Source organism: Theropithecus gelada, chromosome 2 (assembly GCF_003255815.1).
Source record: "Theropithecus gelada isolate Dixy chromosome 2, Tgel_1.0, whole genome shotgun sequence".
NCBI classification, from domain to species: Eukaryota; Metazoa; Chordata; class Mammalia; order Primates; family Cercopithecidae; genus Theropithecus; species Theropithecus gelada.
The window spans coordinates 101,828,799-101,853,844 of NC_037669.1; the positions used below are offsets into that span (position 1 = coordinate 101,828,799).

Sequence of the window (25,046 nt, forward strand, 5' to 3'; positions counted from 1 at the left end):
GAGGAAAATGCTAACCTCTAACCAATTATTTACATTTCAAGTTTGGTTGGGGGAACTCTTAATGAAAGCGTTGAGACAATTCAAACACCATTGTTACACACTAACAAACTTTTCCAAAGGCTGTCGGATTCGTCAATCACATAAATAAATAAATATAAATAAAAATGAGGACTGGCAGACTGCAACTTTGTATTACAACCTCTTACCTCCATTTTTCACAATGACCAGGCAACATCTTTCAAAATAAATAAAAACCTAAGAAACTGTATTGATCTGTCCTTTTGCAGGTGGCAGCGAGGGTGGAGAGGATGCCATGAAGGCCTCGGGCACACTATGAGAGTACAAGGTGGGGGGTCGCTGCCTGCCCACCCCCAAATGCCACACACCAACCCTCTACCACATGCAAATCTTTGCATCTAATCATGTCATTGCCAAGTCCTGCTTCTGGTACTTGGTATCTCAGTTAAAGATGAAGTCTTCAGGGTAGATCGTTACTGTGGGCAGGTGTTTGAGAAATGCCCCCTGTGGGTGAAGAACTTCGGCATCTGGCTGCGCTATAACACCCTGAGCAGCACCCATGTGCCGGGAATACAGGGACCTGACCACTGCAGGTGCTGTCATCCATTGCTACCGAGACATGGGCGCCTGGCACCATGCCTAGGCCCACTCCATCCAGACCATGAAGGTGGAGGAGACCACAGCCAGCAAGTGCCACCGGCCAGCTGTCAAGCAGTTCCATGACTCCAAGATCAAGTTCCTGCTGCCCCACTGGGTCCTACACTATCAGCACAAGCCATGCTTCGCCACCAAGAGACCCAACACCTTCTTCTAGGTGCAAGGCCTTCGCTTCGGTGTGCCCCAAATAAACTCAGGAACGCCCCGGGGGGAAAAAAAAAACTTCATTGATCTAAAATTAGAGATTCTACCATCTAGGTGAAGAGGCAGGAGCAAGAAAAGCATGAGAAGTAACTCCAAGGCTGCTGGCAATGCAGGTTGGCAGAACAGAGCATAGCAACAGGGGAAGGAAGTTGGGGGCCCGCCTCTAGAGATGGGCAGTAGGTACCTAGAACTTATCCCACAGAGCTGCCCACTTACACTCCTGGAGAAACACCCAGGCCACACCATCACCTCTCCATTGAGGAGAAAAAATAACAGATTGTTTGGTCACAGTGACATTTTGGCTCTACATCCCCGAGAAGAGGAGAACTGGCACAAGCTAATGGGGAACAGTGTGATAAAACAGAATGGTACGAATCAGGCTACTGTGTTCTGACCCCTCAACTTTTCTTTTTTACCCAAATAAAAGAGCAGAACAAGGTCAATCATTATTATCTTATCTTTATCTTAAAGCCTTGGCACTTCTCTTAGAACAAACACACCACAATAATCTTTCTTGTAATACCACTCGGAATGGCCTGACAGATTCAGACAAGCTTTTATGCCCCAAGACATTTTACTGACAATGCTCAGGATAGTCCACGAAAGGACTCCAGGTAAACCCAAATCAAGAGATCTGGCTCAGAAAAACAGCCACAATTTCCCTCAGGAATGCTAAATGCCTTTGGACCTTTGGCCCACTATGCTAGACAAGCAGGCACAGAGGAAGCAAATAATAAGCTGGTGATTTTGTGGGTCTCCCTCTGTGGCCCAGGCTGGAGTCCAGTGGCATGACCATGTCCCATCGCAGCCTCGACCTGCCAGGCTCAAGCAATCCTCCCATCTCAGTCTCCCGAGTAGCTGGGACTACAGGTGTGCACCACCACGCCCAGCTAATTTTTGTATTTTTTTGAAAAGACAGGGTTTCATTATATTGCTCAGGCTAGTCTCAAACTCCTGGGCTCAAGCAATCCACCCACCTCGATTTCCCAAAGTGCTGAGATTACGGGCCTGAGCCACCATGCCTGGTCATAGACCCTTCTTAGGTTTCTTAATCTTAAGAACAAAAAGCTCACCTGGAAAGCAAGAACACATCAGTTTGGCAGTATCTGGTCACTAAAAGAACTGCATCTCTGGAAGCAAGCATGGGCTCTAATAAACCCCACAAAATATTGCCCTCTAATTCCCAAATACTCCTGACTGTCTCTTTCCAAAGAGCTAAGGAGGGTTCAGTTCAAAGAACATTAAAGTCCCTTTGGCTTGCATAGCAGATGAGAAACCAGACTCTTCTCACCAAGCATGCCTTGGGCCCACAAATACTCATGGAAATAGGTATATATTTCTGAGTAAAAAGCCATCATCCATGTCAGAAAAAATCTGAATCTACCTCAGCTGTCTTTCTTCTCTTAGATCTGTCTGCCTCATACTTTGTGGATGACTACTTTGGAAAAGTGAAACTCGGGTAAGACACTAAGCTCTCTAAGCGTCAATTTTCTCTCAGGTAAAATGGAGATAGTGGTATTTACCTCAGAGGGTCATTGTGAGACAACACATGTAAAGCACTGAGCCTAGTATATAGAATAAATCTACTCAGCAGAAACTAGTTGCTGAGTACTTCTATATAGACTGAAGTAGAAAAAAGGGCAGATTCATGAGAGGAGAAAGAAGAAACAAATATACAGTGCCATGTGGACAGGAACTACATAGATGATTTCTAAAAGCCACCTCCAAGACCAATTCAGGTCCTAGGGGGAAAAATGTACAACACTGAGTTCTGAGAAGGCTGGGCAGATACATCAAAGACAATGCATGGTTTGGAGGTATGAAACTGAACAAATGCCTTCCCAATACTCTACATCCAGCGGGATACAAATGCAGTGTCATCTGTGGGCAGTGTTCCTGTTAACTTGACACAAGATCAGTCCTCCATCTGCAGGTGTCAAAGCTCCCTTAATCATTAGTTCCTGAGTCAAATATAATACTGACAAAAACACTGTGATCTTTCATCTTTTGGGAGAATTTTTAGTTGTAAATTTAGGATTCCATTTGTTTCTTTAAAGCAAAGCCACTAGTAGCTGAGGGTGATGGTGTGTGCCTGTAGTCTCAGCTGCTCAGGGGGCAGAGGCAGGAGGATTGCTTAAGCCCAGAAGTTCAAGTCTATAGGGAGCTATGATTCCACCACTGCACTCCAGCCTGGATGACACAGTGAGACATCTCTTAAAGAGAAAAATTTTTTAAAAAGCAAAAAGCAAAGCCACTAAACTATGTTAGCCTAAAGAGGGCATGCTTGCTTCATTACAGACGGTATGACACATCTTGAGATAAAAACAAGGATGGCTTTCTTGTCTAGGTTCCTGACTGCTCCTTAGCTTTGAGTTCCTCTAGCTTCTTCTCATAGCGACTCATGAAGTAATCATCTGGTTCAATCCCTGCATTCTTCAAGTTTTCCATGATCTTTTCCAGTCTGAGCACTGATCGGGCTCCTTCAATCTTTCTTGTACTCAAGTACAAGGTGAACTCCTGGAAATCCAGAAGCTTACAGGTGTCCACAGAGCAGATATTCTGGATATCTCTAGTTCTATCCAAATGAGGAAAAAACACCAGTCCTGACAACTTCTCTAGGTCCTGGAGGCTCACTTGGAATTCAGTTAACTGAGGCTGGAAGCCGATGGCTTCATTAGGTACCACAAAGGCCCCTAGTGCCAGTGGTTCGGTAGATACTGAGCTTCTGCGGGCCAGGATTACCTTATAAAGGTGTGAGGGGACTGCCACGTTGTCCTCACCAATCACCTAAAAACAAAGCAGCCATATTAGTGATGCCAATTTGTGCTAACAGTTCGTAAATTTTTCTGAAAAACTTATTTAACGCATTGCTGAAATGTACTTATAAGCCATCCGACTCTGTTCTAATGAATTTACATTCAACTGCCAAACATAATAAACTGATACAGAGATTCACATAGAAGATGAGTATCTAACAGGTCAATTCTGATCACATTCTTTAAAATAATATAACCCCAGGTGAGGCACGGTGGCTCATACCTGTAATCCCAGCACTTTGGGAGGCCAAGGCGGGCGGATCACTTGAGGTCAGGAGTTCAAGACCAGCCTGGCCAACATGGTGAAAGCCTATCTCTACTAAAAAAGAAACACAAAAATTAGCTGGGCGTGGTGGCAGGCACCTGTAATCCCAGCTACTTGGGAGGCTAAAGCAGGAGAATTGCTTGAACCCAGGAGGGGGAGGTTGGAGTGAGCCGAGATTGCACCACTGCACTCCAGCCTGGCTGACGGAGCAAGACTCCATCTCGAAAAATAAAATAATGCCAACCCAAAGATCAGGGGTCACAGTCTCCATTCTGTTTGTAGGACAAAGGACAAAGGAATGCCATGAGTGAGTCCTGGTTTTTTAATAGACAAGAAAAGCTGTCATTTTCTCTTCATCTCATAATCAGAACTTCTGGTGCTCCAAACATTCAAAGGTCAAAACTGCTAGCTTGGGTACTCCCAGCTCTAGAAATAAAAACATAGCCTTAGTTTATGAAATTCACTAGAGAACTAAATAGCCCTTAGAGAAGCAGCCAGGTGTCAAGTCAACATTACCATCTCCAGGATCACCTCAATTAGGGCTAATTTTTAAAATTAAATTACATAAATGTAAATGCTGTTTGCTCTGAGTTTTGCACATCCTTGGGCTTGTGATCAAAGAACTTCTAAATATGCTGTCATATCAAACACTTTAGAAAGGTATCTACACAATGAAGAAGCCAGAGCCAGGGTCAGGCCTAGATAAGATAAATTAGTTGTGTGGTTTGGCTGAAATTAATGAAATAACATTATTACCAAACCTTTTCAAATTTCCTTCCAATTGGCATCTCGGCTGGGTGCGGTGGCTCACGCCTGTAATCCCAGCACTTTGGGAGGCCAAGGCAGGCAGATCCCCTGAGGTCGGGAGTTTGAGACCAACCTGACCAATATGGAGAAACCCCATCTCTACTAAAAATACAAAATTAGCTGGGCATGGTGGCGCATACCTGTAAACCCAGCTACTCGGGAGGCTGAGGCAAGAGAATTGCTTGAACCCAGGAGGTGGAGGTTGCAGTGAGCCGCGATTATAACATTGTACTCCAGCCTGGGCAACAAGAGTGAAACTCCATCTCAAAACAAAACAAAAAGCCTTTTTTGAAAAAGAAAATACTCAACATCTATTTACTTAATGGTCCCCAATAACTGACATAAAACAACTAAAATATGCTCATTGGTATTACTGCCCCTCCCGGGCCCTTCCCTGGTAAGAGTCAGTTTTCTTTCCCGATCAGACAGCTCTGCCTGCAGCAAGATTCCTTCTTGGGAGCCCAAATAAGGCAGAGACATGACAGTTACAAAGGAAGTTTCTTTTCGGCTTTTTTCAAGCTCCTACCTACATGGCACACAGACTGGGGACTCCATGACCATCTGCTGTCTGTCACACATGAAGGTCCCACTGCCAAGACCAACTGCAGAGCTTCAGGGAAGACCCATGCACGGGAATGATTTCCATAACCAACTGTCTTCAAAGTTACTGAAAGTGGTTGGTCAGGGTGTGGTGTAAAGTCTATGAAACTATACAAACTACAGACATAAAATCTCCATTTCACCCCAAAAATTCATTTATGCACCTGGGAAGATAAACATACTCTTCAAAGCAAAAAATATACTGCGGGAGAACCCTATGGAAGTCCACAATTAACTCACAAATCACCAAAAGATGTTAATTCAACAATGCAACTCAGAGGTCCTATGCCTGGCATTGCTGGAAATACAGAAAAGAATATGCTTTCAAGTAGATGCAGCTGGTGCCTCCACTCAAGAAACTTACCACCTAGAGTGGGAACCAAGACTTACAGCTTTCACTACAGGTAGAATGTGGTTAGGTGCCAATACAAAGCCCAAATAACAGCTCTAAGGGGATTCAGGGGAAGCTGGGGACCAGAATTCAGGGCACAGATGCAGCTGAGCCATAGTTTGCGAAGAGGGAGAAGGTAAAAGGGGCTTCAAGTATTCCAGGTGCTAGCTAGGAATCCAACAGTTAAACAAAGTCTTGGTGCCACCACGTGGACATTCCCCATCACTGCAGTACAGTTCAAGAACATTCACTTGATTTTCTCTCCTCATGGACTCCTTGTCTACAAACGGCAATTTTCAAATATAATTAACATGCCCATGGCTGCCACGCAGAGCTTCTAATCAGACTTGTAAAATTCCAGCCAAAAGTAAAGACGTTGGACATTTTAAGTTCTACAGCTTTGCTTTATGCAAATGTACCATTTCTACAGGTGTTTAAAAACTCTTACGATTGCTAGAGGACCTTGATTCTACTTTTGAGAAACCTCATGGAAACAGAAATTCCTATTAGGAACCACAGGTGTGATCCTTCTACCCATGACCTTCTCACAATATTTCAAGGGGGTAAAATACTATCCCTAGAACTAAGGAGAAAAATAAAAACTTAGCCACTCACTGATCTCTTTTCTGATTCAGCCTGCTTTGTTCTTAGGAAGCAAACATCTTTAATCTGTCTAATATAGGGACAGGTCCTAGTAGGATATTCAGAAAAACCCACTGTTTCTTCCTTGAATTTAAGATAATTTTTTTAAACAATCAATCTTGAAATATTTTAGAGCTGTCTTCTTTAAAGACAACTCAACCTACATAATAAATTTTTTCTACTTTTGGAAAAATTGGAGACTTCCAAAAATGTTTCTAAACACTACTAGAGCTTCGGTGGACTGGAAGCCCAGAGACCTGGTCAAAACTGGCTTTGCCACTAAGCTGCAAGTCACGTCCACCCATTTCTTGTTTCTTCATTTATAAAATACATAGCAGCCATCCCCATGGGTGGACTGTTATTTATATTTTATAAATGCCTCTCTCATAGAATGGTTATGAAGGTACAATGACAGGTTAGTTAAAAAAATTTCAAAATCTACAAGATCTTGTAAAAAGCTATTTTTGTATGGACATCATTCAAAAGATACAACAGCATTTGGTACAAAAGATGGTTTTACAGAGGGGTGGGCAGGGGGAACATATAATCAAGCAAGATTAGACTAGTTACAGGTCAGCAATGGGGTTTCAGGAGGAGAAAGCAACTTGGGCACAAATGATGTCCGTAACAAAGGACTCAAAGGCTTAACATAAACCAAGTCTAGTTAATTAGTGAGTCAGCAAACAACCCTTTTCATGTAAGATTTAGGTATAAAAATATCTTGCAAAGGAAACCCTTGCTGCTGTTAAATTCCCAGGAAGCACTGAACTCTACTCAAGACTGTAGCAAAAACTGGAAGTCAACTGGGAGTTAACTAGAAAATACAATACATAAGCTGGCACTCATTTGCAACCTGAAGCTAGTTTTCTTATATGCTGACCTGAGCTTCTTTCCTTCCATCCAAGAGACAGAAATGACAATTTGCCACCACCACCCAGCCCCAGAAGAGATCCAAAACAAACAATACCACATTAAGCCTGCCATTTGTAAGGTCATACATACTGTAACTGTGCCTCCAATAAAATATTAAGCAGCATCAAGAGGAAAAAATATGTACCTGCTAGAATCAGATAGATATATTTGGTTACAGTCCCCTGGTAAGACAAAAAAAGAAACTCCAAAAATAAAACTAGAGGAACAGATCAAGAGACCAAGCCCTTAAAAAGTCATGCCAATCAAGTCAAAGAAAGAAACCATGGGAGTTTGATAAACAACAAATCCGAACCTGAGGGGGAGAAGGAACATGAAAAGTGAGGGAGTCACAAAGTGTGGTAAAGTCAACAAGAATGTGGTCGCCCCCTGTGTTAACTATAAAGCCTCAGCAGATGCCTGTGGCAGCACAAACCCTGGAAGACAGTACTTCTCACACTGGGGTACCTGTTCCAGGTCAAAGGGTAGGAGCCTACTAAGAGTAAAACAAGTACCCTCTTTCTAGGCTGTCAATGGTACTTGAAGATTTAGGGTGAGGGTAGAGAGACAATCAGTAAAATAATTTAACTTTCATTAAAACAAATAGATATGGAAATGAACAAAAGCTTTCCCTAAATATAAACCAAGAGACTTAAAAAAATTATTACTCCCATATCACTTCAAGTGATGTCTCAAGACTCCTGAGGGCATTTTCAATTTCCTCCCCTTTAGGGTTAGTATAGTGGAAGTTTGCAAATCGCTGTTATAAAAGAACACAGATTGTTAAATATTTCTAACATTACCACCATCACTGAGTTCTAAAATCTGAAGCTCACTTTCTTGTCAGACCATTTATAATGTCCAAACCAGAATCTTCAGGTATGTTTCACTTGTCTGGAATCAACCTCTTCTTGAAACAGGAACATCAGAGAAAGCAGAGGGATGACCTCAGCTATAATAAAGGGGGTGATTCTGATTAGAACTGTCAGATGACTCACTTCTGATAAAATCACTGCTACGAATCTTCCCTTAGGCTCATATTCACTCAAGTTCTATGATGATGTGATCCTTTCCTACATATTCTAACAGACATTTCTGCCTGGCTGTAAGGAATCCTCCTCTTAGCCCATTTTCTGTTATTTTTGCATGCTAGCAAGTATCACTTGTAACTCCTCTCTCCATCCACACCATCTTTTATTATCTGCTAACCTTAAGCTTTTGTATATATGAACAGCACAGCAATTCATTTACTATAAACTTGAGTGCTTCAAAGAGTAACACTGTAAATGACTGGCAATTGTCAGACAGACTCATGTTTGGATACCCTCTTTGACAATTATAAGCTATATGCCTCAGACTCGATCCTTAAAGTCTTGATTTCCTTGTCTATAAAAGAAAATGGTCACTACTTTTTTTGTAAGGGTGTAGTGAAGATTGAATGAGATGCATATATAAAGCTATTTACATACTGGCTGGTATACCTAGCTCTCAAGAAATGCCAGTTTATGTGCTTTACTTCCTCCAAAGTAAAAACACATATATGCTTCATTGCCTGGATAGAAAACTAAATAAGCCCTTTTATTGGGTACAACCTCCTAAAATAAGGTTCCAAGTATAGTTGTAAGCAAGCAGTAAATATTAAATGGTAGATCTGAGAAAACAAAACACTTTCCAAGCATTCTGAATTGCTGTACATAATTGTAAGACCCTGCCTTGGAAGCGAGAATTCATGATTCAAATTATTCATTGCTTGAGAGAAACAGACCAGTCTCTAGCACTGGGCAATGCTGTGTCCCCTTTCCCAGAAGAATAAAAGGACATCATTTTATCCATATTTGTTTTACAATTAATTGCCTGCTTTTCAAAGGCCCTGCTTGCTAGAAAATTATCTTGAAATTCTCGCCTGAACTTTTTAACTGGTCATTTGAAGTTTCTGCCACCAGGCCCCAAACTTTCCTTTTATTTTTGTCTCCTTCCCTACATGAATGCTCTAACTTAACTGTTTTCTCAGCACATATCCTATCTCTTCTCATCTCTTCACCTTGCCTAGGTAGACCTCACACGTCTGTATCTCTTAACCAAATTCTCCCAAGTTTATAGATACAAGTGTATGCATATATATAAAAATTTTGGCCCCACTAAATTCTTAAATCGGCAAGAATTTCAAGACAATTTTTCCAATTTATTTTACTAACAAACTATATTTTGCTTTCATCTAATAGATACACCAAAGATTTTTAGGTTTAAAATTCTACCTGAAATAAAGTTTGATTTGAAATATAATGCCAAATCTAACAAAAGCAGTATTATTATGGAGATATTTGTTAGTGAAACACAAAAATATATAAAAGTAGACGTCAGTTTGATATGCTTCTGAGAAAACTGAAAAACCATATGCTTCTCCAGAAATATGGATTCCTGGAGTCAATACTCAACTTTACATATACATACACAACACACAAACACAGTGAACTGCTTTCCTAACGAACAGTGTCTGTCAATCCCTGTTTTGAAATACAAGAACACAGAAAGCAGAGGAGAAAGGCCTTCTCAACGGTGAGCCACTAAAGGCAATAGAATTCATGTACTATGAGCTTTGGGGCTCTCTCCATCTACCACAAAAGATTAAAAACAAATGTGGTGAACATACCTGACAAACCAAACAGCAGAGCGAGCACTCAAGAATCAATCTGAATTGCTGTCCAGATCTTGGTTTCTAAACATCAGTCCCCACCAAAAGGATCCAGTGCTCCTTGGAGAAATGGCCGATGGCCAAGATGAACATGGAACATACATAGCCTTATGCCAGAAAGCAGGAAATGCTAAAAAATGATGCATCAAAAGGACACAGGACACACTTGAAGGAGCTCCCACTGGCTAAATCTGGGGCAATTTGAGCATCAAAATGAACAATCACAGTAAACATTAAAACTCTTTGAATAAAAATAAATCTGTGAGTCTACACTGATAATGAGAAGCTCTAACAGTGGAATGTCAACTAATAAATGAAGGAGTAAGAATTAGAAAGTCAACATTTAGCAACTATCATAGTAATAACTAATTCAGGCAAGAAATATCAATGGATACTAAAACTATTGAGTGAAAGTTTGAAGAGGAAAAAGATGCTTACATCACCTCAAAGTATTTCCACAGATTACTTACAAATTCCAAAGGGGGAAATGGTGAAGAAACCTGGTAGACACCACCTTAACCAAGTAAAGTTAAAATCATCAATAACCAGAGAAACTGATATTATGCACCTCCTGATGCGATGCACTGAGAAGGACACAAGATCACTGCTGCTACATTCTGCCAAAAACAAAACGAATCATGAGCAAACAGCAGACAAACCCAAAGGAGGGACACACTGTAAAACAACTGGCCCATACTCTTCAAAAATATCAAAGTCATTCAAGACAAAAGGCTGAGTCAGAAGCTAGTTCAGATTAAAGGAGACTACAGAGACATGATAATTAAATGCAACGCTCAATCCTGGCTGGATACCAAATCGGAAAAAGAAAAAAAAAAGTATAAAGGATATTATTGGGTAATTTGTAAAATTTGAATATGGACTAAATGTTAGATAATATTTCCATATGTTCTTTCATGAATTTGATAATTATTCTGTGGTTACATGACAGAATGCTTAGGAGGAAAGGAACAAGATATTTGCAACTAACTCGAACGGTTCAGAAAATAAAAACAGGTGTATGCCTATCTATATAGGGGAGCATAAATGTGGCAAAATGTTAACAATTAGTAAATCTAGGTGAAAGATACAGGGGAGTTCTTTTTATTGTTCTTACAATCTTTCTATAAATTTGAAATTATTTCCAAATAAAACATTAAGAAATATTAACCTGCTAAAAGCAAAGACAAAAAAAAAATCAACCTGCTTTGCAAAAAACTAATAAATAGAGATTAAAGTAGCGTTTCCAGTTAAAAAAGGCAATCTGAACATGGGTTTTTGGTTCTCTCCTCTGCAAATTAAAAGGAAAATACTTATACACACACACACACACATATTGATATCCGTATACACATTCCATATAAATATATGAAATGGCAGTAAAAAGGTATAGAAGTTCTGACAAATGACAGAGTAGTGCATTAGTAGACTAAGAACTACCGTGAACTTATGGAAGATGAAAGATGGATGTGATAACATTGCTAAGATAAAACAAACAGGAAAAAGCCAAAGCTGACATTAATATTTTTGCCACCCCTTAAGCAGTACTCCAGCAAATAAAGGGTATCAAAATCAAAGTGTGTGACTGAAAAAAATTCATCTGCAGAATTATCGTGCAACTCACAAAAGTAGCAGGCCTTTGTTTTGCCTTCACATGAGGATAGAAAAATACTCTCTAAAAGAATGGGTCTCTCTCTCTCCGCGGCTCATACCCTTCCTAGAGCTAGACACGAACTTGCCTGCCAACCAAGTGCCTGCAGGGCTGGAGAAATGGCTCTGTGCCACGGCCTCCATCCTGGGCAAACCCAAGGATGGGAGCACAGGCCAGGGAGCACAGGACGAGGGCAGCATGTGAACATGATGGGTGTGGCGGGCCTGACCATGGTGCTGAGTAGGTCCACTGAGCCCTGGGCGCAGCTGTTCATCTCCTCCACCAGCGTGATGGACACCACTAAGGAGAACCGCAGCCACAGCACCCACTTCTTCGAGTTCCTCACTGAGGAGCTGGCCCTGGGCCAGGACCAGATAATTTTCCACTTTCCCCCGCTTGGAGCCCTGGCAGACTGGCAAGAAAGGGATGGTCATAACTTTTTAATGACTGGCCTCCAGGGATCCAGGGCATCTGTGAGCTGGCTGCCCCTTCCAGAGAGTCCTCCTGGCAGAGTGCCTGGTGTTACCAGTTTTGGGTAATTCCCCATGAGACATTCCTGTGACCTCATAATCCTCTTCTTCTCCATCCTCAAGTCAAATAAAGGGATCATCCTCATTAAAATAAAATAAAAATAAAAGAATGGTGCTATACATAAAACTACCCTAGAGAACTTGTCATACATAAAGATTCCTGAACCCATCTTCAGAGTTTTAGGACATTTTCAGACAAGCAAGGACTCAGAAAGGTTATCATCCATTGACTCTTCCAGAAAAAATTTGAGGATATACTCCACCAAAGCAAAAAAAGTTATCTATAAAAAAGGGTAGCCAGGTGCAGTGACTCATGCCTGTAATCCCAGCACTTTGGGAGGCTAAGGTGGGCAGATCACTTGCAGTCAGGAGTTCAAGACGAGCCTGGTCAACATGGTGAAACCCCGTCTCTACTAAAAATACAAAACATTAGCCAAACATGGTGGCAGGTGCCTGTAATCCCAGTTATTCAGGAGGCTGAGGCAGGAGAATTGCTTAAACCTGGGAGCTGGAGGCTGCAGTGAGCCAAGGTCGCACCACTGCACTCCAGCCTGGGTGACAGAGTAAAACTCTGTCTTAAAAAAAAAAAAAAAGTGAGGGGTTGGGAGGAGGGTGGAAAAGAGGGATTTAAGATAATATTTAAGAGGAAAAAGGAATTTAAGGACCCACGCTAGGAGTATAATAAGAAACAGAAGGACAGATACATAGATAACTTAAAACTAAAAAAGCTTACTGGGATTGCAAATGATCAGTTCTCAACTGATCATTGCCTCCTTGAAATGCTTTCTTCACTTGGCTTCTGGAACATCACTCTCCCCTAGTTTTTCTCCTACCTTAAAGGCTGCTGCTCTGACTCTTTTGCTGGATCTTCCTCTTCTTGACCTCTAAATGTCCAAGTGCTCCAGGGTTCAGAATTCAATCGATTGTTCTCTCCTGTCTATACTCACATATATAATCTCATCATAGCTTTCAACATCATTGGTGTGCTGATCACTTCCAAGCACATCCTAAATCAGACCACTTCTCACCATTTCTAACATCACCTTCCTACTCAAGTTATTATTTCTCATGTAGACAATTTCATTAGTCTCTTAACTGGCCTTCCAGTTTCCACACTTTCTTCTGTTCTTCACAAGAAGCCAGTGTGTGCTTTAAAAATGTAAACCAGATTATGCTACTAACCTGATCAAAACACTGTAAATGTCCCATCTCACTTAATACAATCCACATTTCTTGCCATCGCCCCCCTCTATAATTTACTTTCTTCTCCTCCTCGTGCTTACGCTGCTCTAGTCACACTGAGCAGAGCACTTGAATGTGCCAACCTCAGTTTCATCCGTGTATCTGCACCTTCTCTAGCTGAAAAACTTCATACGGCTTGCTCCCTCACTTCACTTAGGCTTCTGTCCTATCTCACTTCCCCTTGTCTTTCTTTCCCACCCTAATACAATCCTTTACCGTGCTTTATTTTTCTACGTGGCATTTTACTTACTATATATCTCCTCCACTATAATGCATGCTCCATGAGGGTACTCTTTTCTGCCTTGTTTACTGCTGTATCAGAAGCACTCAGAACAGCACCAGGTACCTAGTAAAAGCTTAGTTAAGTCTCTGTTGAATAAAAGGAAGGAAAGAAGGGAATGAAGGAGAAAGGGATGGAGGGAGGAAACAAGTAATTCAAATTAAAACAGAAAGTCAGAGGGCTCCAAGAATATATCTTCAAGAAAAAACTAACTTACCTTTTTAAAAAATCATATGATGATATGCTTAAATGACCTAAATTATCTGAATTAGAAAGTAAAAACATATTCCATTTTTAAAAAGAGCAATTATAATACACTGCCACCCTTACCTTCCACTTCTCAGTTTTTCCGTTGTTTGTGGTAATACTTCTCCTCTCAAGTGGCACAGATTTAATGATGTAGAATTACATCTACTTCCTTATAGGTCCAAACATACTACTTACACACTTATAATAATATAAATGTTGGTTAAATATTTTCCAATAGATCTTGGATTACAAACTGAAAGACCAACAAGGGCTAGACAGGAAATGTAAATGAGTAAAATCGGGCAGGTAAAGACTACGGTGAATTGAAGATGTGTGTTCAATCTAAGGAAAGGTTGATACTCTTGTCTAGTAAACTGGTTGCCTATGGGAGTATATGCCAATTGTTATGGAGTCATCTGATTTAAGAGAGGCTAAAATCTGGATTTATGTGAAATCTCCCAATTATTAAACATTATCAACTAATTAAAAAATAACATATAGTCAGGTTGGTGGCTCACGCCTTTAATTCCAGCCCTTTGAGGGGTGGAGGTGGGAGGATTACTTGAGGCCAGGAGTTTAAGGCCAGCTGGGGCAACACAGTGAGACCCCCATCTCTACAACACAAAAACTTAAAAATTAGCTGGGTGTGGTGGTGCATGCCTGTAGTCGTAGCTACTTGGTAGGCTGAGGTGGGAGGATCTCTTAAGCCCAGAAGATAAAGGTTATAGTGAGCTACAATCGTGTCACTGCACTCCAGCCTAGGACACAGAGGAAGACCCTATCTCTACGAAAAACTTAAAAAAAAAATATATATATATATATATATATATATATATATATATATAACATGAGCCAAATAAAATACCTCTACGGGCTGGACTTGCCATAAGAGGCCTCAGTTTACAAACCCTGCTATAGGCAAAACTCAGACTACATTATCATTAGCAAACATAAATGTAAATGCTACAAACCTTGACCAGTATAAATGATAGATCAAGATTAAAGGTTTAAGGATATTATGTAAAGTATATGATGCAAAGTTTACCAACAGAAGAACTAAGTATATATGACTAGCAGAGTATGGTGCAGTACAAGAAGTAAACTTAATAAATTTCATAATTTTATGGAGATAAATTAACTGTTAATAAGTGACAAGTCACAAGTTAAAAATATATTTTAGTGCTCATTATTCTGAGATATAGAAATAAGCACCAGAACAAATAAAAACTGGACAGTGGGATAAGGAGTATAAGTGAGACTTCACCTTTTCATCCTGCTTTGTACTGTTTAAATTTCATTACAATGTCATATACTTCCACAATCATGTTTTAACATTTAGCACTTTTACCATTATGCACATATAATTGCATAATTTAAAAAATTTTTAAAGTTTAAATTCAAGGAAAGATAGTTTGCCAATTATGACTTTAATGCCATGAGCGAAAAAAAAGCATCAAGACTAAACCATGTTTAATATAAAGTATCTAATTTCACAAGTCCTAACATAACATGAACTCACAAACTCAAAAGCATTATCTCTACTTAGAAGACTACAAAGATTGTGCTTTAAAATTAATAAAGAGGCACCTGAGCTTTGGGCTTCTGTGGATAAGAAAGGAGAAATAAAAAAGAATCTTAGAAATCATAGGTTTATGAGTACATGCACCAAAGAATACAAAAAACACTGGTCTTCATTCTTATGTTAGCCTCCAAGGGAGTAATAGTAGCTAATATTTACTGAACATTTCCTATGTGATAACTACCAAGCTAACAATGATACTAGCAACTCAGTGAGGTAAACACTACTACTATCCAAATATCACAGATAAAACTGAACTTTACAGAAGTTAGGTCATTTTCCCAGGACCACATGCAAGCAAGTATCAAAGCAAAGATACAAGGCCAGATCTGACATGAAATATATAACTATAACCACCCTGCCTTTCCTACTATTGCAAGGTAAAGGGATAAACTCCAAGTTAAACACCAGAAATTTCTTCTGCAGTCTGCTACCGGTAGGTCTGAATTTCCTTACCAATTCTAGTACCCTGTCCCATGCTTTGATAAGAGGAGACATGTCAAATTAACATCCTTTATAATTTGGTCCAAATTTCACTTTATCTTGCAGATATTATTTGAAAAATTCCTTGATACCGGACTGTGAACACTCCCCAATTTCAGTATAAATGAAGTTCCCTTTTCTCTTCTTTTAATGTTATTCTTTTCTATGGTTCTGAGGATTAGGAAAGTAACAACGTATACTTTCTCTGTCATGGTTTCTGTACTCCAGATAGACTGGTAGCCAATGCAACTGGAAGCAGAGAAACTCATTAGAGGCCTCTGCAATACTGCAGGTGTTCAGAGCTTCAGTATGTCTAAGTAAAAGTTATTTTTAAAAAAGAGAATTAATAAAAGTTACTGGTTCAAAGTAATTAAGAGTGAGAGATGACTGCCAGGATGTGAAATACAGGAGAGGAAGAAAGTAATCAAGAATATAAGTTTGGGGCATGCCATTTACAGTTCTGTATACCTTCCTCCCACATGACAGGTACTTGAAGATTTGCTGCACTGATGATTTACCGAATTAAAGATTTGCCAGTGTGAGCATGGATAGGTCCTATAAATTAACAGACATATGGAAAACTAACGATATGAGCTAAGAAGCCCAGAATCTGAAAGAGAATACCTAAGACCAGCAAGCCTTTAAAATAAAAACAAGAAACAAGACTATTACTCAAAGTATACTCTTCAGGAAGCTGATCTTCACTGACCTCACACGACTGATCATTATGACACTAAACAGGGTGAGGAGAGGTGAGAGGTCTTTTGAAACTCTTCAAGGCTAGCTTGAACATGCTTGAGTATCATTTCACCGATAAACTATTTTAATATATCTTTTAATATTTTATTTAAATATCTATATAATATTTAATATATAATTTTTAAATTCTGAATTAATTCAAAGCTTAGGATTTGTAAGAACAGCACAAAGAACTCCTTCCTTTATATCCTTCGATCAGATTTACCAATTGTTAACCTTTTGTTCTATTTGCTTTATCACTCTATTTTCCCCAAGCTTTTTAAAAGTCACAGACACACCCTTTTACTTCTAAACACTTCAGAATATAACTTCCTAAGAGCAAAGATATTTACTTAATCACAGAACAATTTTAAAAATCAGGAAATTTAATACTGAAAATACACAATTATCTAATTTACAGACCTTGAATGTTGCCAATTCTCCCAATAACATCCTTTTTAGCAACTTTTTTCTGGTCTAGGATCTAATCTAAGATCATACTCTGTATTTTGTTTGCATGACTCTTTAATCCATTAATCTAGAACAGATAGTTTCTCAGCCTTTGTCTTTTATGACACCAACACTTTTGTAAAGTAGAAGTCAGCTGTTTCACAGAATGTCCCTCAATTGGGGTATGCCTGATATTTTATCCTGCTCAGTGCATCACACTAGGAAGTACAGCGTATCACTAAGTCCCATCACTAGCAATACTAAACTTGATCGCTTGGGTACAGGGATGTTTCTTCACTGTAAAGTTACTTTTTACTTTGTGATTAATAAATAATTTATGAGGAGATACTTTCAGACTATGTAAATACTGTATTCCTCACAAAACATTCACTCACTAGTTTTAGCTAGTGATGATTCTTGCCTGAATCAATTATGGTGATGTGTGCAAAATGATTTGTATAACTCTTTCATTCTTGCAAATTTATTAATTGACATTCTATGGTAAGCCGAAGCTTTTCTTTACACCCTATATATTTACATATTTATTGAGTATGGATTCTTATTTAATTCAATAGGTTTATAATCCATTTTATTTTGATATTCAATAGCACCAGATACGGTAAATGGGAGCTCCTTCAAGCTGATTCACATGTCCTTCTGACATATCCTCACCCACCATTTGTCTGAGCACTTCCTTGGCTTACTCCTCTTCAGGTATACCACTTTGTAAACTACCAATATGGAAGGCTAGCTAAGAATTTCCCAGCAACATTAGATGTCTGAAGCTCTCACACCACTAATTACACTCTCCTATCTTTAATCTCTCTTTCAGTCTTAAAAGTGCTCACGTATTTTGCATATTAAAAAAAAGAAACTTCTAGAAGGAAAGCTTTTCTTCCCATTTATTCAACTCACTGTAACACTGTAATCTGGTTGTTTTTATTTTATTTTATTTTTTTTTTTTTTTGAGACAGTCTTGCTCTGTTGCCCAGGCTGGAGTGCAGCGGCGCAATCTCGGCTCACTGCAACCTCCGCCTCCTGGGTTCAAGCGATTCTTCTGCCTCAGACTCCCAAGTAGCTGGGACTACAGGCACGTGCCACCACACCCAGCTAATTTTTGTATTTTTCGTAGAGATGGGGTTTCACCATATTGGCAAGGCTGGTCTCGAACTCCTGACCTCGTGATCTGCCCGCCTCAGCCTCCCAAAGTGCTGGGATTACAGGTGAGCCACTGCACCAGGCCTGCAATCTGGTTGTTATCTGGAACTTCTCCCTCTTCCTTACTCAAACAAGTTATTTACTCATGGTTACTCTTTCCTGTGTTCCTCTATTATTGCTCACTCCAACAGCTTGTATGTCTTAACTCATCTCCTTGCCTCCAATCTCTCCTTTAAATGCTCCCTTTTCCCACCTATCCCTTTACATGCTGCTGCCAGAATATTTTTTATAAAACCCAAATATCACATTTATCCCAGGCTTAAAACAAATCTATGACTTCTTAGTGCCTAAAAATTAAAAACCAAGTCTTCATCATAGAATAGAAAGTCGTGTATTATCTCACCCATCCACCAGTTGTTACAGAACTCTTCATCCCCCTTGAGCCACCCACACTGTTTTGCACCATAAGCTCCAAACTTTATGAATGATATATAAATCCCAAAACCCTGATGTTGACCACAAATGTCCTGTGCTCATCCTGCTCCAACCTCTGGAATCCTCAGGGTCCACTTCTGACTCTTAACTGTCAAGGTATAGCTCAATATCACTTCCTCTTTTAAGCATTCCTGACCCATATGAGTAGAGCCCATCAGTCCTTTCACAAGACCACACCGTGTTTATCTCTATTACAGCATGTCACACTTTAATGTAATTGTTAACATCTGTCTTCCACTCTAAACTGTGAGTTCCTTGAAGTCAATAGTTGCTTTTATTCATCACTATATGCTCTATGCCTATCACTCCTAATAGGTGTTCAATAAATATTGTTGAATAAGTGAAATTAAAAAGTAGAATGCAAAATTTTTTAAATGATAAAAATAAAAAGCAGGATGCAAAGTGAGATTATAATATCATACAGATAACATAAACCTGACTGTTAAACATCCTTACCTGGTAACTAACTACTTTTTTTCCATCGCTTCTAGTCTGAGGTAACGTCAAAGGCCCAGATACCACCCAAACATCTTCAAACCTTTCTGTCAGTTCTCGACAGTACATTTCTATTCTGAAAAACAAATCAAAAAAAGTATGATATTCTCACACATATACGTGTAAGATAGCAGCAAATCATATCAATCCCTACGAAAGATACCAAGAAAAACTGCATTTGAGAAATTAACAAGAACATAGCACAAAACATTATAAGCATACAAACAATTATTGTCCCAGTTTGCTTACTGCACAGAAAAACCTTAAAAATCACATACACTAACAAAACTGTCCACATTTTTCTTCATGTGCACTCAGCGTACATTCTGGAATTCAAATTTCATGAACTTAAAACTTTTTTTATGCCATAATTCCCAACCAGCTTTCAAGAATTATATATCATTCCAACAAGATGATATACTTTATTTAACCATTCCTCTTGCAGGACAGTTGGGCTTCTGTTAACATTTCTTAAATAATGCAACACTGTATCAATTCCTTCAGATAAATTTCAAGGACCAGAATTACTGAATGTATTTATTTTAACTCGTCATCATATGTAAAACTAACATTTTTAATAGGGCTATATCAATTTACTCTATAAGCTCCAAAATACAACAGCAGTTTCACAACAATCTTTATAATGCTGGGATTTATCATTTAAAAACTGTTTTTGTCAATTTACCAGATAAAAATGGCAAGTATTTTTTTTTCTTTTTTCTTTTTTTGAGACGGAGTCTCACTCTGCCGCTCAGGCTGGAGTGCAATGGTCCAATCTCAGCTCACTGCAACCTCAACCTCCTGGGTCCAAGTGATTCTCCTGCCTCAATCTCCCGAGTAGCTGGGATTACAGGCGCCCAAATGGCAAGCAGTTTTAATATGTACTTTCTTACACTGCAGTTGGAAGATTTTTTTTTTTTTTTTTTTTTTTTGAGACGGAGTCTCACTCACTCTGTCACTAAGGCTCAGCTCACTGCAACCTCCGTCTCCTGGGTTTAAGCGATTCTCCTGCCTCAGCCTCCTGAGTAGCCGGGATTTTAAGTGTGTGCCATCACACCTGGCTAATTTTTTTTTATTTTTAGTAGACACATGGTTTCGCCACGTTGCCTAAACTGGTCTCTAACTCCTGACCTCAGGCGATCTGCCCACCTCGGCTTCCCAAAGTGCTGGCATTACAGGCATGAGCCACTGCGCCTGGCCCAGTTGGAAGAGATTTCTAAATGAGAGATAACAATGCATTTCCTCATTCCTCAGTTTCTTATCCAAAAAGTAAAATCCAATTATTTTTATAGGCTGGTATAAGTGCAGTGGTTTACAACTAATTGTTCACAACCAGTTATATACTTCCTTGTTCCTTCTCTACTCCCACTGCTTCACTTGACTGGCCTTAAAAAAATTTTTTTACATTATTTTTAATAGCATATATATATGCCCAATTACAAGGTAAAGTTTTCCTCCCAGAAATTTATCTCTTGGGAAAAGAAAATGTTAAATGCTTCCACAGGTATGCAATCAGCAAATCCAGAATATGGAAAGGAAATTCTAGGACAAACATCCTAGATCTTCAACAGATAATTTGAATGGGGAGGGGGGAGGAAAGAAAGGGAAACTTACAGATTAATAGGAACTAAAGAGATATATCAACCAAATTTTTGTGTCTATCTTGTTTGAATCCTGATTCAAACCAACCAACAACAAAAAATCAAAGACAACCAAGAAAATTTGAACTGACTATAAAATTGGTAATAAAGAATTATTGTTAAATTCTTTAAGGGCATTAATAATACTGTGGTTATATTTTAAAAGAATCCTTATATTCTAAATATATATAACAAAACATTTATGGATAAAATATCTGTAATCTGCTAAAAATAATCTGAGTGTGTCAAAGTGATGGTATGTGGATGAAACAAATGTCGCCATGACTGATAACTGCTGAAGTCTCTCGTTGGTGCAGGGTGCTCTCTTCATTATTTTAAACCACAAAGTACTATATGGGGAAAAACACAACAGCCTGAAAGAACCTCAAACTGTTAGTTTTAGATGCATAAAGAAACCACCTGACAGTGTCAGAAAAATGTAGAAGGCCCAGATTATTTTATAGTTAGGTTCTATCAAAAACTGGTTAATAGTGGTCAGGCGTGGTGGCTCATGCCTGTAATCGCAGCACTTTGGAAGGCCAAGGTGGGCAAATCACGAGGTCAGCAGTTCGAGACTAGCCTGGCCAACATAGTGAAACCCCATGTCTGCTAAAAATACAAAAATTAGCCAGGTGTGGTGGTGTGTGCCTGTAATCCCAGCTACTCGGCAGGCTGAGGCAGGAGAATCGCTTGAACCCGGGAAGCGGAGGTTATAGCGAACTGAGATCGTGCCATTGCACACCAGCCCGGGCAACAAGGTGAGACTTTGCCTCGGGGGAAAAAAAAAAACAACAAAAAAAAACTGGTTAATAGTTATATTAAACTATGCCCCAACTTTTTTTCAAGTTCAGGAACTTTTTTTTTTTTTTTGAGATAGGGTCTTGCTCTGTTGTCTAGGCTGGAGTGCAGAGGCACAATTACCACTCACTATAGCCTCAACCTCCTGGGCTCAAGTGATTGTTCCACCTCAGCCTCCTGAGTAGCTGGGATTACAGGCATGGACCAACACACTTGGTTCATTTTTTAAATTTTTAGTAGAGACAAGGCTTCAGTATGTTCCAGGTCAGTCTCAACTCCTGCTCAAGCAATCCTCCTGCCTCGGCCTCTCAAAATGCTGAGACTATAAACATGAAACACAGACCCTGGCCTAAAGCTTAGGAGCTCTTGAAATACAAAACTGTTTTTTTAAAAAAGCTAAGAAATATTGGAATACAAGAGAAAATAATAGTGTTCACTGAACATACTCAAAAAAGATGCTGCCTCAATTACTAAGATTATTATTTTGAGTCATTTCTTTTGAAACTTGACTTTTGAATAGTGGCAAACATGATCAAAAAAGCAGGCTATGTTTTGAAGTCTGGTCTTCTGTAGAAGATTGTACTCCCAAAATACAGCAGAGAAAACTGGCCCAAAGTACTTACCTTCAGAGGCTTAGCTTTTGAAAAATAAAGACAGAAACAGCTAATAGGCACATTAGTACATTCTCCTGTCACTTCATTTATCTTCCACAGAATCATGTTTTTAAAACTCTCATCCCTCACCTGTTCCAATATCCAGAATTATTATCAAAATCCTGAGGCACAATGTTAGAAAGGTAAAAGGTTTCAGCCATGGCTTTCTGTAAAGAAAGAAACATAGTAACTTGCACTGAGATGTTTCCTCTTTAAAATACATTTTATTAAAAAGACACACAAAAAGTTTCCTATTTATACATTAGTGCTAGGCAATTATTGACTACTTGTTTCAATAAATGAAAGCCATAATTATTCCAGGACAGAAAGCTCTTATAATAATTATTCAAAATGAGGACTACAAAGTAAGCAGTTAGCTATGCTTATCAATGATAAAATCCAAACCTATAACGTGAATTCTAAGAACTAAATATTTCCAACACAAAGCTTAAGGGCAAATTCTGGTTTTAAGCCTCTGGCAGAGTTTCTCAACAGAGATCAATTTTCACAAAAGTTATTTTAGTACAGTACAAACACACTAGTTCAAAAGTGGCAGAGAAAACGTCCTTGTTCTTCTGAATATCTGGCCACTATGTGTTCATTCACTTCACATTTCTGACCCAAATACCCAAGGCTCTACCTCACTGTAATTTCTTCACTGATCTATACTAACTGCCAATGCTACAAGTACCTTCTCTTCAAGCAGTCACTCTCAATCTTGGGTGCACACTGGAAAAATCTTGGAAGCTTTAAAAATATTGACATTGATGCCTGGGTCTCATCCCTGAGATATTCCAATTTTATAAGTATGAGGTTCAGATCTGGGCATCAGGATTGTGAAAACTTCTCCAGGTGATTATAATGAGTGTCCAAGGTAGAGAATTACTATCTTAATGACATAATCACCAATAGTTCACATAACGAATGTCAATATCATGAAAGACACTCCTCCACTTTTTGGCAGGAAAAGCATTCTAGATTAAAGAAGACTAAAGAAATATGATAACTAAATATAATGCATGATTCATGATTGAATACTGAATCAGAAAAGCTATAAAGGACATAATTAGGACCATGTGGGAAAGCTGACTATACATTGTATTTTAGATAATATTACTGCACAAATATATAAAAATGTATTAGTATACACTTCTTGATATACTTGTATTTATATATATTATATTCATATATACAAACATCCTTATTCTTAGATGATGCACACTCCTGAGCAATCTATTTAGAAATAAAACATTATGTCTGCAACTTTGTCAATGTTGCAGAATTTACATATGTATACGTAAATGTATCAATATGTTTGTTGTATTATTTTTTCACCTTTTCTATGAATTTCTACAAATTTTCTGCAAATTAAAAGCATTTTTCAAAATAAATTAGCCATGCATGGTGGCACATGACTGTAGTCCTAGTTACTCGGGAAGCTGAGGAAAGAGAACCATATAAGCCTAGGAGTTCAAGACTACATTGAGCTATGATTCCACCACTGTACTTCAGCCTGGGCATCAAAGCGAGACTCTGTCTCTAATTAACTAACTAAAAATAAGTGAGTAGCTGAGCACAGTGGCTCACGCCTGTAATCCCAGCACTTTGGGAGGCCGAGGTGGGTGGATCACCTGAGGTCAGGAGTTTGAGACCAGCCTGGCCAACGTGGCGAAACCCCCCGTCTCTACTAAAAATACAAAAATTAGCTGGGTGTGGTGGCGGGCACCTGTAATCCCAGCTACTTGGGAGGCTGAGGCAGAAGAATCACTTGAACCCGGGAGGCAGAGTTTGCAGTGAGCTGAGATCGTGCCATTGCACTCCAGCCTGGGCAAGAGAGAGAAAGACTCCATCTCAAAAAATAAATAAACAAACAAACAAAAATTAGCTGAGCATGGTGATGCACACCTGTAATCCCAGCTACTCAGGAGGCTGAGGCACAAGAATTGCTTGAACCTGGGAGGCAGAGGTTGCAGTGCACCGAGATCAAGCCACTGTGTTCTGACCTGGGCAACCGAGTGAGTGAGACTCTGTCTCAAAAAAAAAAAAAAAAAAAGTGAGTAGCTTCAGCTCCCAGTGGCTTTCCAGTTCCCTTCATATACCACTTAGTTTTCCTCATTCAACCTGTTTAAAAATGTCTCAGCATGTGATTGAAAGAAGAGAAATAAAGTCAGGAAGAAAAATAAGAGTATGGAAATTCTCAAGTTTTAAGGTTTAGCTCCTAGGTTTTTAATCTCTAATTCCTGTTGTATGTATAACATCAGCCCCATATTCCCATCCCTCCCCCAAAGTATGCCTACACTTGAAAATTTGTTATTTCCTGCTGGAGCCATGTGTCCTCGTGACCACCCACTTCCAACATAATCTTCATTGAAGGCACTGAAGGTTGGAGGGATATTGGGATCAGGCTTAAATTTACAATGCTTTCTGTCTGCATCACCTGAAGAAAAACACACAAAATGGGTATGTTATCAGTAGACAAATGTCCCTCAAGATTCTCTAAGCAAGGCAAGCTGGCTGCTACTGGCTGGTATCTCTTCAAGCAATTAATATTAGGGACTGCATGCATGTCTCAAGTTCCTGGGATAGTTCAGATACTTCATCTGAATT

At 39.2% G+C, this 25,046-nt stretch overlaps 1 protein-coding gene and 2 pseudogenes across 2 annotated transcripts in view; 2 read left to right on the plus strand and 1 right to left on the minus strand.

The window, feature by feature from the left end:
- Positions 1–313: 313 nt before the first annotated feature.
- Positions 314–832, plus strand: LOC112619656 (annotated as a pseudogene).
- Positions 833–1,321: 489 nt separating this feature from the next.
- The window catches only part of EXOG (exo/endonuclease G), a 28,564-nt gene continuing 4,839 nt past the window's right edge, over positions 1,322–25,046 (minus strand). For both annotated transcript variants that reach the window (XM_025377747.1, XM_025377748.1), the window contains 4 exons: positions 24,737–24,876; positions 22,530–22,606; positions 19,310–19,424; positions 1,322–3,666 (listed from right to left, as the gene is read on the minus strand). In XM_025377747.1, coding sequence (XP_025233532.1) covers positions 3,223–3,666; positions 19,310–19,424; positions 22,530–22,606; positions 24,737–24,876 — 776 coding nt within the window. In that variant the 3' untranslated portion in view covers positions 1,322–3,222. The remainder of the gene's footprint in view (positions 3,667–19,309; positions 19,425–22,529; positions 22,607–24,736; positions 24,877–25,046) is intronic.
- LOC112618357 lies at positions 11,653–12,093 on the plus strand (annotated as a pseudogene).